General features: G+C 46.4%; 1 protein-coding gene across 1 annotated transcript; it reads left to right on the top strand.

Moving 5' to 3' along the window:
* Positions 1-377: 377 nt before the first annotated feature.
* Positions 378-16,127, top strand: ABCF1 (ATP binding cassette subfamily F member 1). The gene is made up of 25 exons (XM_007951412.2): positions 378-450; positions 7,105-7,151; positions 7,372-7,473; positions 7,631-7,757; positions 7,883-7,920; positions 8,005-8,115; positions 8,786-8,860; positions 8,942-9,055; positions 10,111-10,215; positions 10,453-10,575; positions 10,993-11,093; positions 11,194-11,279; positions 11,559-11,698; positions 11,783-11,931; positions 12,247-12,330; positions 12,520-12,644; positions 12,849-12,961; positions 13,081-13,252; positions 13,389-13,463; positions 13,560-13,630; positions 15,147-15,179; positions 15,264-15,432; positions 15,625-15,689; positions 15,778-15,850; positions 15,961-16,127. The coding sequence occupies exons 1-25, from the start codon at positions 378-380 to the stop codon at positions 16,125-16,127; spliced, it is 2,538 nt and encodes an 845-aa protein (XP_007949603.1).
* The last annotated feature ends 297 nt before the right edge of the window (positions 16,128-16,424 follow it).

Raw genomic sequence — 16,424 nt, 5'->3', positions numbered from 1 at the left:
GTATCAACAATTAAAATAAACCCTTAAAAATAGTATGCCTCGACTCATTCGTACTAATCGCAAATTATTAAATTAATTCAGTCCCCTAGAGTGACGCGACGTCGCAGGACTAATGGGGTCAGGATTCCCAGACCGTCATAAAAGCTCTGCTGACTCTACGGGAGCGGGCCGACGCCTACCCCTCCCTGTCACTGCAGGCCACGCCTCTGCCAGGCCACAAGCAGATATCTAGGATGATGGCTCGGCCTGCACGTGCGCCGCCCGGGGGCGGGGTCGGCCGCGCCAGCCGGCCGGGAGAGCCCTCCCCACTGGGCTCCACGCCGCCGGAAGCGGAAATAGTACCGGGCGCCGCCGGAGTACCTATAACTGCCACCGCCATGCCGAAGGGGCCTAAGCAGCAGCCGCCGGAGCCCGAGTGGATTGGGGACGGAGAGAGCACGAGCCCCGCAGGTGAGGCTTGTAGGCAAGAAGGGAATGAGAGAGGAAAGAGAAGAGAGAGCAGTGTGCGCGTGACTTAAGGGAGGGTCACGGTGCGCCAGACAGGACCGGGCCTTGTGGCGTCTATTGCGCATGCGTACGGTGGAACTAGGAAGCGTTTGCCCCCGCAGGAGTAGGTTTGGGATGGAGGCGAAAGAATACGTGCTGGTGTACCCCGCATGCACTTCAGTGCGACTGCCCGGGAGGCGAAGAAGCGCATATGGTACCGAGGGAGAAATGGAGAGAAATGAGAAAGTCTTCAGTTTTCTCCTATTTTGGACGTCTTGCCCACGTCCCACAGGACTATATAAACTCTGCTTTGTTCTCCCTCGCCCCCGTGCGCACACCTCGGGAGCCCGTGATTCCACCTATATCTTAAGAAAGGATGACTCCTTCGTGAACCTCTTTCATTAGAGACACCAACCATCTGACTTGGCTGGAGCAAATGTGTAGATATGAGTGTTGGAATGGGGTTAAGGTTTACTGAAAAGCAGCCAGTGTTTCTAATTAAGTGCTAAATATATTTATGCTTTGCGGGGGAGGGAAAAGAAAAAGACGAAGACATCCTCCTAGGCTTGGAGGCACTTCAAAGGCGAGGTAAAAATGGATACAAATAACTACAGTAGGTACACAGTGACTAATTTTACAAGCATTTATGGGATGCCTACGTTATGCCAGGTACTGTGCAAAGGAACTGGGAATGTAGGGCTAAAAGATATGCCTTGCTTTCTAGTCTAGTGGGGGAGACAGAGTTGGTGACAACGTATGATAAATGTGCTTGCAAGTGCTGTGGGACTGTAGAAGAGAGGAAAAAGAAAAGGGCTCAGACAAGTAGGATGAAAGTGTCAGCATAACCTGCCAGGAATATGTGATAGCTGAGTTCATTCTTGACAGGCTTGCCATACTAGACACAACCAGTCCCCATCTGATAAGTATCAGAAAGACCTCCACTCTAGGGAAGGAGGCTGAAGAAAAGAGAGGAGACTGAGAAAGAGAGTAACCAGCAAAACTGAAAGCAAACCAAGAACAAGCAGAATCCCAGAAGTTAAAATGACAGGAGTGGAGAGTTAAAAGATGGAGAAGGAGGTAGCATGGAATGCTATAGAGAAGTCAAGCAAAATGAGAACATTTTCTATGCTTTGGGGATTGAAAAGCTTAGGGGTCAGTGGCAAACTTGGTAAAGGTATTATTCCTTAGATGATGATACCCCAAATCAGATTGCAGTATGTTCAGAAAAGGAATGGGAGACGAGGAGGTGGAGCTAGCATGGACTGCTCTTTTGAGACTCTATGAATAAAAGGATAGAAAACAGTAATTAGAAGGGGTGTAAGATTAAGGACTTAGGAACTCTGGTAGTACATTGGTTAAGTGCTCAGCTGCTAACCAAAATGTTGGTGGTTTGAACCCACCAGCTGCTCCACGGGAGAAAAATGTGGCAGTCCGCTTCCGTAAAGATTACAGAGTTGGAAACGCTGTGGGGCAATTTGTGTCTGTCCTATAGGGTTACAGTGAGTTGGAATTGACTTCACAGTAATGGGGGTTTTTTTGGTTTTAAAATTAAGGAGGAGTTCCTGGGGAGGTACAAGCATAAAGGTTGACAATTTGAGTCCACTCAGGCACCGTGGGAGAAAGTCCTGGTGATCTACTTCCAAAAAATCAGTCGTTGAAAACCCCATGGGGCACAGCTGGACTGTAACACACATGTGGTCACCGTGAGTCAGAGTTGAGTAGATGGCAGTGGGTTGTGGTTAGTCCTTAGAAAGAAGTTAGTGTCTAGAATGAGTCATGCAGTCTTTTTGAAGTGAGCCGGTCATGTCATTCCTTACGTATTTCAGTGGATCTGCCCTCTTAATGTCTTAGGGTCTTCATGTCTTTGAATAGCATATAATGCCTTTCATTATCTTGTCTCCTGTACATCTTTCAGCTCCATCACACTTGTCACCCAATACCGAGATTAGATTTTAGAATGTGTTCAGGGTGGAGGACACAAATTAAGCAAAGACAGGCATAAGCACGCCTGGGAGCAGAGAAAAGGCAGTTTATCCAGAACATAAGTGGGTATAGAGAAACTGAAAGGTAAGTAGAAAAGAGGATAGAGCCAGTTTAGTCTGTGAAATCCTAAGTTACAGGGATTATTCTTCATTATATGGCGGTTCAAACCCACCAGCCACTCCTCGGAAGGAAGGTTGGGTAATCCTACTTCCGTAGTGATACTGCCTTGGAAACCCAAGGAGGGGTCGCTATGAGTCGGGACCGACTCGACGGCACATAACAACAACAACAACAAATACCCAGTGTTTGGCATTGTAGATGTTAAGTAAAACTGTCCTGGATAAAGTGGGAGAACAATGTGGAACAAAACTCAAAATCATAAAAAAAGACCAGGTTTACTGATCTGATAGAGCCTGGTGAGACCCCCTGAGACTATGGCCCCTAGTTATCCTTAAGGTCTGGAATTGAACTCATTCCTGTGGCTTCCAGCCAGGCAATAGACAGGCATACAGAGTTGAGCGTTTACATCAGGGTAGATACACTCCGTAGAAAGATCGATCATGGGAGAACAGAAGGACAGTATTTGCACTGGGAGCAGGAGTGCATAGGAAAGAAGGACACGGGAGAAGTAACTACAGGGAGGAAGTAGGAAGAGAGCTGTTACATTGTGGGAAATTGCAGTCAGTGTCATGAGACAAAATCTGTATGAACTGCTATGTGGAAAATGAATTTGCTCTGTAAACTTTAACCCAAATAACAATAATAATGTAAAAAAAAAATCCTCTAAAAAAAAAACTTTCCTGAATAAATTATAAATAAATAAATTATTACTATAAGGTACATCAAATTCTGGTCTGAGATAATTACACTTAATGTGATGATAGTAGGAAGCCATTGACTGTTTAAAAAAAAAAATAAGTTTAATGGTTACAGGAATGCTTTAGGAAGTAATTGAGTAGCGGTGGACGAGATCGTTTAGAAGGGATGATGACTGTGGGTAGGCCTGGATATGAAGAGAAACCATGAGGCTGCAGGCTTCTTCCCCCTGTCTGAGATAGAAGAGAGGGAAATTAGGTGTAGTCCCCTACCTTGGGGGAAATGGGAGGAAGGAACTGGAATTTGTTCGATTGATAAACTTCTCTTTTTTTATATATATATTTTTTATTTTATTGTGAAAATATACATACCAAGACATTCACCAACGTAACTTCCACATTTACAGCTCAGGGACATTGATAGCATTTTTCATGTTGTGCCACTATCATTGCTATCCTTTTCCAAATTATTCCACCACTATTAGCATAAACTCTGCCGTGCAAACAAAAGCTTCCCCTTTCTCCCTACTCTCCTACTCTTGGTAACCACTAATAATCTTTGTATGTGTAGGTGTGTGTGTATGTGTGTGTGCGTGTGCACACACACACCTATAATTTATTTAAACCTATTTAGGAACTTTCCCTCCCCTCTCTTCCCATCCCTGGTAACCAACAAAGAAAGTTTCCTTTCATGTATAAACCTTTCCTTGACTGTTTACAATAGTGGACCAATACAATATTTGTCCTTCTGTGATTGACTTAGGACCTCTGGTGACGTAGTGCCTAAGGCATTTGACCACTAAACCATAAGGCTGGTGGTTCAAACCCACAGCCACTCCTTGGAAGGAAGGTTGGGCAATCTACTTCCGTAATGATGTTGTTATGTGCTGTCAAGTTGGACCCGACTCATAGCGATCCCTCCTTGGGTTCCGAGGCAGTACATTCTCTTACAGTACTGCCTCGGAAACCCAAGGAAGGGTCGCTATGAGTTGGATCCGACTCCATGGCAGTGGTTGCATTGTGTTGTGTAATTGACTTATTTCACTCAGCATGTTATGCAGTGTTTTTCAGATTCTGCGTTATTCTTTAGTGTTGCATAGTATTCCATTGTGTATATTTATCACAGTTTGGTTATCCATTTCTCCATTGATGGGTGCTTAGGTTATTTCCATTTCTTGGCTATTGTGAATAGTTCTGTGATGAACATGGGTATGCGTGTATCTGTTCTTATCTTGGCTCTCACTTTAGGATATTGTTCTGGTTACCTAGTGCCACTCTGACAGGAATACACCACAAATGGGATGGCCTTAACAAACAGGAGTTCATTCTCTTACAGTTTGGAGGCTTTAAGTCCAACTTCAAAGTGCCAGGCTCTAGGGACTGGGTAAAAGCCCCTCAACCTTGGGGTCCAGCTCTGCCTCCTGCTCCCGGCCCACTGGAGCTAGAGGCGTTTCTTCACTTGACAGCTGCTGGCTGCTGAGGCTGAGAAGCCCCAGGGTTGACAAGTAAAAAGGCACAGTCCTGATGTTACCAAACCACACAGCAGGCCATTAACTTAAGTCCATTGTAAGTCCCAAAGTCGGCAGAGCATAGCAGGCTGCTGAGCAATTACATGGCTACATACAGGGTCCTAGCGTGCCATAGGCTAGAGACCATTCTCAAAGCTTCTCCTTATATGCAGAAAGCAGACCACATCCCAAAGGGAGCTATTCAGCTGCTTGTGGTAGATCCTACCATTGAGTTGATTGCCAGTCTCAACGTGGGGAATAACTATCACCAGCTGCCCAGCCACTCAACCAGGCCCAGCCAAGTTGACCCACAAACATAACCACCACAGATATGTACCTGATAATGGAATTGCTGGATCAAATGGTATTTGTATTTCCAACTTTTTAAGAAATCACCATACTGCTTTCCACAGTGGTTGTATCATTTTGTGTTCCCACCAGCAGTGTATGAGAGTCCCAATCTCTCCACAGCCTTGCCATAGTTTCTTATTTTCTGTCATGTTGAACTTTGCTATTATTGTTGGGGTGAGATGGTAGCTCATTGTTGTTTTGACTTGAATCTTTCTAATGGCTAATGATCATGTGTTTGTTGGCCACCTGAATATCTTCTTTGGTAAAATGTCTTTATGTCTTCTGCCCATTTTTAATTGGATTGTTTGTCTTTTTAATGTTGAGGTGTTGGAGTTTTCTATAAATTTTAGAGATAAGTCCCATGTCAGATAGGTCATTGCCGAATATTTTTTCCCAATCTGTAGGTTCTCTTTTTCAATCGGTGAACTTCTGTTGACTTCCTGCTTCGCTCCCTGAGAACACCGCAAGTTAAGCATTCTCTCAGGTTGTTCTTTTGAATGAAAGGCTGACAACAGAGAGAGTCAAAACATAACAGTGTGATACGTGCTATAATACGTGAACAGAGCAAGTAGGGCGAAGTTTGAGGTGTTCATTTACTTACCAGACAGGTCTTTCCAGGCCTGCAAATATCACAAACAACATATCCCAAACTGAATTCATAACATCTTCCTCTCTTCCATGGAATTGGAGGGCAGGGTAATGTAGTGGGGGAGGGATTCTCTTTACGTATTTCCTATCTTAGTAAATGGTAACACTAGACCTTGTGATTTTGCCAGCTAAAAATATATGAGTCATTTTTGAGTTCTCTCTTACTTACCTTCCCGTCTTTGTCCCCACTCTGAAATCTACTTCTCTCCCTTCCCCTGCCACCATCCTAGATGGAGCTAGCATTGTCTGTGTCTGGGACTCCTGTGACCGGTTTCCTTCTATACTTGTCTCTCATCCCTGCCTCACTCTGAAGCAAGAGTGAGTGTGAAAGTACAGCAGTTACTGTGTCAGATGAAGTCTCCATTCCTTAACCAGACTTAGAAGGCCCTCCACTCCAGCCTCACCTTGCCCCATTCTCCATCTTGTTCTCTAAGCTTTAGACATGTGTATCCTTTCCTGTTCCTCATTGTGCCTGTTTTCTCACACCTGAGCTTGTACACAGGCTTTTTTCCTCTTGCTGCAGCACTAGAACCCACTGTGTGCCTGGCTGGTTCTTCATATTTCTCATGCTTCTGGGGCTAGCTTAAATGGCATCTCTTCGGATAGAACTGACACCCAAGAGAGGTGTCAGCCCCCAACCCCCAACCTCCTTGGCAGCAGGCTTTACTTTCCCTTTGGGAGTATTCAGCACACTTGTAATTATCTGTTTAAAAATACCTTTTTAAGATAGGCATATGAGCTGAACATTTACATTAGGTGGACTCCTTGGAGAGATCAATCACGAGAGAATAGAAGGGCTGTGTTTGCACGGGGAGACAGCTCAGGGGGCAAGAGTGCATGAAGGGAAGGACATAGGGAAGAGGTAACTATGGGGAGGAAGTGGAAAGAAAGCTATTGCATTTTGGGGAATTGCAGTCAGTGTCATGAGACAAAGTGTATGTGAACTGCTGTATGGAAAATGAATTTGCTCTGTAAACTTTCACCCAAATCATAATAAAAATTAAAAAAAAAAAAAATCTCTTTTTAAAGCCTGTTAGCTCCTGAAAACTACAGACATCTTGATCACTGTTGTATCCCCAGTACAAGCACAGTGCCACATATGATAGCTGTTTAGTAAACACATGTTTATTAGGTGAATGAACAGAGGTAGGAATGGTTATTTCTGTAGGAGGTGTGGGACAGTACAAGTGTCTAGGGAGTGACAGTTGAACTGGAAATTAGTAAAGTAAGGTGGAGACCATTGAGCACTTTGCAGGGGAGATTAGGCTACTGTGGCGTTTGTCATTCTTCACAATGTCTGCTTAACCTTCTAGACAAAGTGGTGAAGAAAGGAAAGAAGGACAAGAAGACCAAAAAGACGGTAAGGAAGTGAGAATTGGATATAGGAAACGATTGTGGGTCCTTCCAAGCAAAATAAATGGCCCTGGGAAGGAGGTGGGAAGTCCAAGGGAGGAGAAAAGACCTCTTGTCAAAAGAGGAGGCAAGGAGAAGGTTGAATGGAAGGTCAGTGGGCCTGTGTGTGGCAGAAAAGGTTCAGTTGTCTCTGAGTCTTGTTCCTTAAATCTCAACTCTCTTTATAGTTCTTTGAAGAGTTGGCAGTAGAGGATAAACAGGCTGAGGAAGAAGAGAAGGCACTCAAGGAGAAGGAGCAGCAGCAGCAACAGCAGCAGCAGCAGCAGCAGGTACAGGTGTCTTGGGACCTACCAGCCCTGGGCAACATCATGGGCCCGCCAGCCTCTACCCAGCCCATGGTTGTTCACCCAGCTGATGTTGAACTCTGGAACAGAGATATCGTAAGGGCCTGGATTTCATTCTCTCACTCTCTTTTTCTTTCAGCAGCAAAAAAAGAAGCGAGACACCCGAAAAGGCAGGCGGAAGAAGGATGTGGACGATGATGGAGAGGAGAAAGAACTCATGGAGCGTCTTAAGAAGCTCTCAGTGCCAGCCAGTGATGAGGAGGATGAGGGTAAGTGACCTGGAATCCTTGAATTACGAAAAATGAAGCACCTCAGGTCTTTCAGGTGGACTAGATGGAGGAGCCAGACATTGTAGTTCTCTTTCCTATCTCGTTTTCTCCTTTTGTCTTTTCAGTACCTGCTCCGGTACCCCGAGGAGGGAAGAAAACCAAGGTAAGCCATCTGTGTAGTAAACAGAGACCCCTGGGGTGCAACCTGGACTGTCCCACTGATGGCTCTTGCCCTTTGATTCTCTAGGGCGGTAATGCTTTTGCGGCCCTGATTCAGGATCAGAGTGAGGAGGAGGAGGAGGAAGAAGAAAAGTGTCCTCCTAAACCCGCCAAGCCAGAGAAGAATCGGATCAATAAGGTGACAGTGCTGGCTCTGCTGGTTGCTCCTACCCATTAAGCATCTTCTGGCCAGAGTGTCGTATTTCTTTTGTTTGTTTTCCTGTTTTTAAACTAGCTCTTCTAGATCTGTCTTGCTTTTACTGTCAAAATCATCTTTTTTTAAAATGCTCTTTTCATTTTTCAGAAATGTAGTGATTCTATTACCTTAAAAATATAAAATAAAGGCTTCGAGTCTTTGCTCTTCCACTTACTCCCCACTGTGGTCTTATTGGGACTCTTCCATGTATACCTCTCAGATCAACCTGACCACGTCTTGGCATCTAATTTAACTGTGTCTCTGTTGAAGCCTTTGTGCTTTATACTTCTCTTTTCCTCTTCCCTAGAACGCCTTCTCCCAAGCCCATGTCCATTACCTTTCCTCAAGATTTGTCTTTTCAAGGAAGGCTTCCATTGCTAGCCGCCACCCACCCATATTGCTCACTGGCTTGATTTATGGTCCCTTGGCTTTGCTTGTATTCTTTAATCTGTTCATTATCCATTTGGTTTCAAGCTGGAGGCTAGGGTTTTCTGGCTCTCATTTTCTCCCTGGCCATGCTCAGTAGAGTTAGCCTGAACATAGTAAATTCATTCCTTAGCAATGTTTGTTAAGCAACAATGTAGCAGATTAATTTTCAGTGTTTCTCCTCCAGGCTGTGTCTGAGGAACAACAGCCTGGGTTCAAGGGCAAGAAAGGAAAGGAAGAAAAGTTGAAGGGGAAGGCCAAGGTAAGAGAGAATTGGCAAGAGGACGTGTTGGATCTCGGGAATTAGAGCATCTCATCAGAACTGCTGTCTTGTTCCTGCTAGCCTCAAAATAAATTTGCTGCTCTGGAGAGTGGAGAGGAGGATGAAGAGGAAGAAATAATGAAAGAGAAGGAGCCACCCAAACAAGGGAAGGAGAAAGGCAAGAAGGCAGAGAAGGTGTGTATTTTAATTTTGAGTGGGAAGAGGGATTAGGACTCTGTGGCCCTTAATGGAGGAGCCAGATGTGGGGATATGGTTGCCATCTAGAAAAGGGGTTGGCAAAATTTTTTCTGAAAAGGGCCAGATTATAAATAACTCTTGCTTTTTGGGGGCGCATGATTTCTGTTGTTATTCTTCCCCCCCCCCAGGTTTTTTTTTTTTTTTAATAACCCTTAAGAAATGTAAAAACCATTCTTAATTTATAGGCTATGCAAAAACAGGCTTCAGGTCAGACTTGCCTGTAGCTTTTAACTCCTGATCTGAAAAGATGTGGCTCATCATCACACCCCAAAGGGTCCTCCCTCTCAGGCCTCTGCTGGAGGTTCCACCTCTTTCTACCGCTCACTAGCGATCCTACTTACTGTAATTGCCCCTGTAGTAGTGGAGCCGTTGGGCATCGAGATGGATGATAGGAAAGGGCCCTGGAGTTAGCCTCAGGTGATCTGGGTTCTGGTTATACTACTCACTGGCTCTGTGACCTTGAATGCATCATTCCATCTTTATTACCTCATTTGTAAGGAGTTAAGCTGATCTCTAAGGTGCTGCATATAAATTTGGAACTTTCTAAATCTAATTCTGCTTGGACATCTCAGTGACTATATGTTAGGGCTACGCAACCTTTTCTTTGCATTAACTTAACAAGCCACTGCAACTCTTTTGATTCATGAGGAAAAGAATATATCCCATTTACTCCACTCTCAGTTACATTGTGTTAGTATTCATAGTTACATACGTTATGTTATGTATATATTATATTACAAATAATGCGATTTTGTATCACATTTTATACATACCATTTATCTACTACTATTCTTGTGGCAGAAATTGATAAATGGCTACAAGGAAAGCAGGGGGTAGGGTACGAATGAAAGAAGATCTACCAAGATGTCTCAGGACTCTGGGTGGAGAAGTGTGTGGAAGGCAAGAGCTGACTTTGGGACTGGGGGTAGATGGCATGAAACCTGAGTTCTAGAAGGAGTCCCTAGTTTTCTACCACCCTTTGGTTCTCACAGGTTTCAGAGGAAGAGGGGGAAGAAGAGGAAGAAGAGGGAGAGCCCAAGGCAGATGATCCTTATGCTCACCTTAGCAAAAAGGAGAAGAAAAAGCTGAAGAAACAGGTAAGACCTAAGTTATTAGTGGTCAAAGGTAGTAGGGTTTGATTTTTTATTCTTTAAGTCAGGGTCAGAGACAAGAAGGGAGAGAGTTTTGGCAGCTACTTGAAGTAGAATAATGGGAGTAAGGAAAGAACTGTGTTCTGTGAGCCTTGTCTCTGTTTGATGACATTGGGCTGTATCATGGTCATTGGAAGCTAGCAGATGATGGTCTCAAAAGTACTTTTTTTGTTTTTTTCTCAGATGGACTACGAGCGCCAAGTGGCTTCATTAAAAGCAGCCAATGCTGCGGAAAATGACTTCTCTGTGTCTCAGGCAGAGGTGTCCTCCCGCCAGGCCATGTTAGAAAATGCATCTGACATCAAGGTGAAGTCTGAAAGGCCCCTCACAACCAGCTTACCCGGGGCAGTGCCAGTTCTCTCAAATTTCCCAAACAGTCATGGCAGCCAAGGGAAAGCCATTGGGAAAGCTCAGAAGCATTTTCCACACCTTGAATTCTGCAGCTTCAGAGAGAGAAGTTAGAAAAACCAGTGGAAATAAAGGGGTCCATGCTTGGGAGGGAAGTACGATGAGACAGGCTGGACTGGCTTAGGATTTGGGTGAGCCCTTGTAAAGGCAGTGGACAAGGAAGAGGACGGGTGGTGGGGCGTGGGGGTTATGCTTGAGATACCAGTTCTTCAGCAGGCTGCCCTGGAGGGAGAGAGGTGCCACTCCTGTCCCTAATAATAATGCTCATGTACTCATCCCTTCCCTCTGCCACCCTTCCTTCCCTGATGCTTGCAGCTGGAAAAGTTCAGCATCTCGGCCCACGGCAAGGAGCTATTCGTCAATGCAGACTTGTACATTGTAGCTGGCCGCCGCTATGGGCTGGTGGGACCCAATGGGTGAGGAGAGGAGGGGGCTGGAGGTACAAATGGGAAGGGGCTGAAGGGAAAAGAAGCGATTTCTCAGGGGTGGCTGGTCTCAGGACCTCTTATTCCCCAGCAAGGGCAAGACGACGCTGCTCAAGCACATTGCCAACCGAGCCCTGAGCATCCCTCCCAACATCGATGTGCTGCTGTGTGAGCAGGGTGAGCCAGTGGGTGGAAAGGGACTTGGGGATGGGACAGTTGGGGGAGAAGAGTGAGCCAAGACAGGAAGAAATGGTGGTTATAGAGTTGGGAAACATAAGAGGGGAGGCTGGGAACTAGGAAAGGGATGCTGCAGTGAGAGGGGAGGGTGAATGAGAGATTTGAGAATATTTGGAACAAGTGCAAAGGTAGGGTGGGGTCAGGCAAACCAGAAAAGAAGCTGAAGGGGAAATGGGCCCTTGGGCCTTGGGGTGGCCTGACTGCTCTCCTCACCCCCAGAGGTGGTAGCGGATGAGACGCCAGCAGTGCAGGCTGTGCTTCGAGCGGACACCAAACGATTGAAACTGCTGGAAGAGGAACGACGGCTTCAGGGACAGCTGGAGCAGGGAGACGACGCGGCCGCTGAGAGGCTTGAGAAGGTAGAGGAGATGGCGCAGGGGACACGGGCTACAACGCAGGGCTTTCTGGGGCCCTCTAATGTGTCCTCTTCTCCCTCCTCCCAGGTGTATGAGGAGTTGCGGGCCACAGGGGCAGCAGCTGCAGAGGCCAAGGCACGACGGATCCTGGCTGGTCTGGGCTTCGACCCTGAGATGCAGAACCGGCCTACACAGAAGTTCTCAGGGGGCTGGCGCATGCGTGTCTCGCTGGCCAGGTGAGCCACCCACCTCACTACCCTCCCTTCCAACTTCAAAAAACCAGATCCTCTCCCTTCTTCCTGTTCTTCTAAGGCCAGTAGGGCGTTTCAAGGCCAACTTCCCCCTTCCCTGCTATTTGTTATGAGAACTCAGGGTCTTCCTCCATTTCTCTCCCTATGTTGTGGCATCTGGTCATCAACATCTGCTGCCTGGGAACTTCTCTGTGAACAGCTTGGAAGGAATGTTCATGCTCTTAGACTCTGCCAGAGGCCCCTTAGGGTTCAGTGAGCAAGGTTCTTCCTCCCCTTGACCCTTACTGCTCCATCCTCTAGGGCACTGTTCATGGAGCCCACACTGCTGATGCTGGATGAGCCTACTAACCACCTAGACCTCAATGCTGTCATCTGGCTCAACAAGTAAGTCACCCATGATGCTCTTTGTGTCATTGGTTCCCATTCTGTGATTCCTTCCCCTGCCCTCCCTGTGTTCTTGACAGCTCTCAGTGCAGCCCCCACTCTGTCACTCCCTGCGCCCACTCTCTGCTTCCCTTGACTTCTCTGTTATGTGACGGTTATGACACTTCTACACTCTTCTCTACAACCCAGCTACCTCCAGAGCTGGCGGAAGACATTGCTGATTGTCTCCCATGACCAGGGCTTCCTAGATGATGTCTGCACTGATATCATCCATCTCGATGCCCAACGGCTCCACTACTACAGGGGCAATTACAGTAAGTAGGATCGCTAGTGAGCGGTAGAAAGAGGTGGAACCTCCAGCAGAGGCCTGAGAGGAAGGACCCTTTGGGGTGTGATGATGAGCCACATTTTTTTCAGAATTGAGGGTGATGATGCCTGCTCCCATCCTTACCAGTCCCTGGTTGCCCTTCTATTGGGGAGAGGGGCAGCTGTTGATTCTTAACCCCTTTTCTCCCCAGTGACTTTCAAGAAGATGTACCAGCAGAAACAGAAGGAACTGCTAAAGCAGTATGAGAAGCAGGAGAAAAAGCTGAAAGAGCTGAAGGCGGGTGGCAAATCCACCAAGCAGGCAGTGAGCATCTGGGGCTGAGTTGCCTCCTTTCTCATGAGAGTGGAGATGGGGAGGCTGTGGGTCAGGAGCCAAGGACTGCTGCAGAGGGTATGGTTTTTTTCCTTCCTCTTCCTCTCCAGGAAAAGCAAACAAAGGAAGCCCTGACTCGAAAGCAACAAAAATGCCGACGGAAAAACCAGGATGAAGAGTCCCAGGAGGCCCCTGAGCTCCTGAAGCGCCCCAAGGAGTACACTGTGCGCTTCACATTCCCAAACCCCCCGCCCCTCAGCCCTCCTGTGCTGGGCTTGCATGGTGAGTGGATACAGACACGAAGCGCCACTTAATACACACACATCGCCAAGTCTCCACCACAAGGGCAGGGCATTCAGGGGGACCCTTGGGGTGGCTCCAAAAAGGAAGTAAATTGCTCTTTTTTCCTGATTCTTAGGTGTGACATTTGGCTATGAGGGCCAGAAGCCACTTTTTAAGAACCTGGACTTTGGCATCGACATGGACTCAAGGAGTGAGTTGAGGGTGTTGGGTGGCTCACGGTTGTGGGGCCGGAGCTTCAGGGAGTGTTAATGGGGATGTCTTTGACTGCCTGTCTTCCTTCTTGAAGTCTGCATTGTGGGTCCTAATGGCGTGGGGAAGAGCACCCTGCTTCTGCTGCTGACGGGCAAGCTGACACCGGTGAGTCTTAGAGCCACAGAGAGCAAAACCATACCAGTTCACCAGAGGCTCAGTGTAGACAGAACAGTTTACATCCTTTCAGGGAGGAGAGCTAGTAGAATTGTATGGGATTGAGTGGCATACCTCACACACGTGTTTTGGTAATAAAAGAAATATGTCTATTGTACAACAATTAGAAATTACATAAGCTAAGAGAAGAATCTAGAGAAAACCAACATTTATGTATTGGCGGGTAGCTGACTCCTTTGTTCTTTTTCAAAGGTGCATATGATTTTTAAGAAACAGAAATGGGTTGTCAGGTGAATTGTTTTGTAACCAGCTTATTCCAGATAATGTACATCAGGCATTTTTCCATGTTGATAATTACGTGTGTACATCCATTTATAAGGCTTTACCATAATTTATTTGATGTCAGTCATTTAGATTATTTCTGATTTTTCACTAAAGGACAGTATAGGCACACCTCAGAGATGCTGCAGGTTCAGTTCCAGACCACCTCAATGAATTAAATGTTTCAGTAAAGCAAGTTGTGAATTATTTCATTTCCTAGTGCATATAAAAGTTATGTTTACTCTATACTGTAGTCTGTTAGGAGCTCTGGTAGCATAGTCCCTAAGGCATTTGACTGCTAACCAGAAGGCTGGCGGTTCAAACCCACCAGCCACTTCTCGGAAGGAAGATTGGGCAATCAACTTCTGTAGTGATACTGCCTCAGAAACCCAAGGAGGAGTCGCTATGAGTCGGTTCCGACTTGACAGCAGTGAGTTTGGTTTGATAGTCTATTAAGTGTGCAATAGCATTATGAAAAAGTTTGAAACGTTATGAGAATTACCAGGATGACACAGAGACACAAAGTAAGTGTATGCTGTTGGAAAAAACGGCATCAATAGACTTGCTTGATGTAGGGTTGCCGCAAACTCTATAAAACGCTCTATCTGCAGAGAGCAAAGCAAAATAAAACGAGGTATTCCTGTTTGAAAGTAAATGTTCTTGTATATCCTAATGAATTATAACCAGTTTTCCTTTAGCATACAGTCCCAAGAATCGCTTTCAGCATCTAGCACTTTGCAGTATCACCATGTAGTTCTTTAGAAAGGTTATAGTCATTTCTATTCCCTCCAGGAGAGTGCTGAGAGGGCTGGTGTTCTACCCAGAGAGCAGATCTGTGGAAAGGTGTTATTAGAGCCCCCATACATAGTCTCTTAGTGGCCCATCTGAGGCAGAACTCTTAGGGTGTGCATTTGTGTGTCTTGCTGTTTGAGAAGTAAGTGTCTTTCTGGTTTTGAGTCTGTCTTTTTTGTCTCCTCTCTCCTGTTCTTCTTCTCTTACTCTCCTTTCGCCCCTCATTCGCATTTCCTATGCATGCCTTCGCCATGCTGTGGTGAACATCCATGTTCCCTTTCCTGCACTTAATTGTTCCCAGCCCAATCTGCTGTTTGTCTCCCCTTTAGAAAAGTTCAGATACGGAGCTATTTTTCCATCCCCTACTCTGTCTCACCTTTTTCTTTTTTTTCAGACCCGTGGAGAAATGAGAAAGAACCACCGGCTGGTAAGTTGCTTTGGGAATTAAAGAATGAAAATCTGATAGAGGAAGTATGATTTTCACTGACCATCTTCCTCCCTTCTCGGGCAGAAAATTGGCTTCTTTAATCAGCAATATGCAGAGCAGCTGCGCATGGAGGAGACACCCACTGAATACCTGCAGCGCTGCTTCAACCTGCCTTACCAGGATGCCCGGAAGTGCCTGGGCCGCTTTGGCCTGGAGAGTCACGCCCACACCATCCAGATCTGCAAACTCTCCGGTACCATTGTAGGGGGCTGAGAGGGGCACTCTCCTTATCATTCATATCTGTAAATAGTACCTAGAGGCAGAAAGCAAGAGGAACCTGGAATTGGGGAACCTCCACACACACATAGACACACACATTCATGATTCAGCTTCAGAGATAGAAGGTGGTAGAAGGTGTGACGGCTCTCCTTCTCCTGTGCTGCAGGTGGGCAGAAAGCCCGAGTTGTGTTTGCAGAGCTGGCCTGTCGGGAACCTGATGTCCTCATCTTGGTGAGTGAGCTGGGCTGTGAGGGGGACGGGGTAATAGAATAAGAAGGGGGAGTTGTAGGTGCTGAGTCATGGAGTTCCTCCTCTTCAGGATGAACCAACCAACAACTTGGACATAGAGTCTATTGATGCTCTGGGAGAGGCCATTAATGAGTACAAGGGCGGTAAGTCAGCTCAGTACATATGCCCTTCTCCTCCCGTTGGGGACCAGGCTGTGGTGTCCTTGAATTAGGGCATTCTCTTTGTGTGTTCTCATTCCTCCCTTTCTTCAAAGCGGTGATTGTCGTCAGCCATGATGCCCGACTCATCACAGAAACTAACTGCCAGCTGTGGGTGGTGGAGGAGCAGAGCGTCAGCCAAATTGACGGCGATTTCGAGGACTACAAGAGGGAGGTGCTTGAGGCTCTGGGCGAAGTCATAGTCAATCGGCCCCGAGAATGAGCTTTCCTTCCTGGAGGTTCCCAAGAGACAAGTGTGTGTGGCCTCGAAATCCCCTGTTGTCTCCCTGTCACCAGTCCGAAACCTGCTTCTGGCCTGCAGCTGGCCCAGCAACCACTCAGGCACATGAAGGTGGAGTGTTGCCTTGATGTGACCAGGATACCATTAAGATTTCTTTTTTTTCCCTGAGAGACTTGTCTGTTCAGCTACTCTTCAGAAAACTGAGCTGACTTTGTCCTTGACATCCCTCAGTATAAACAGAGGTGATCTTCATTATTGTGGGATTCTGTCTTGCCAAAC

Source organism: Orycteropus afer, unplaced genomic scaffold (assembly GCF_000298275.1).
Source record: "Orycteropus afer afer isolate SDZICR_OR568_19922 unplaced genomic scaffold, OryAfe1.0 scaffold00294, whole genome shotgun sequence".
NCBI lineage: Eukaryota > Metazoa > Chordata > Mammalia > Tubulidentata > Orycteropodidae > Orycteropus > Orycteropus afer.
Note: the sequence above shows the minus strand (reverse complement) of the source record. Positions and strands in the feature narration are given on the sequence as shown.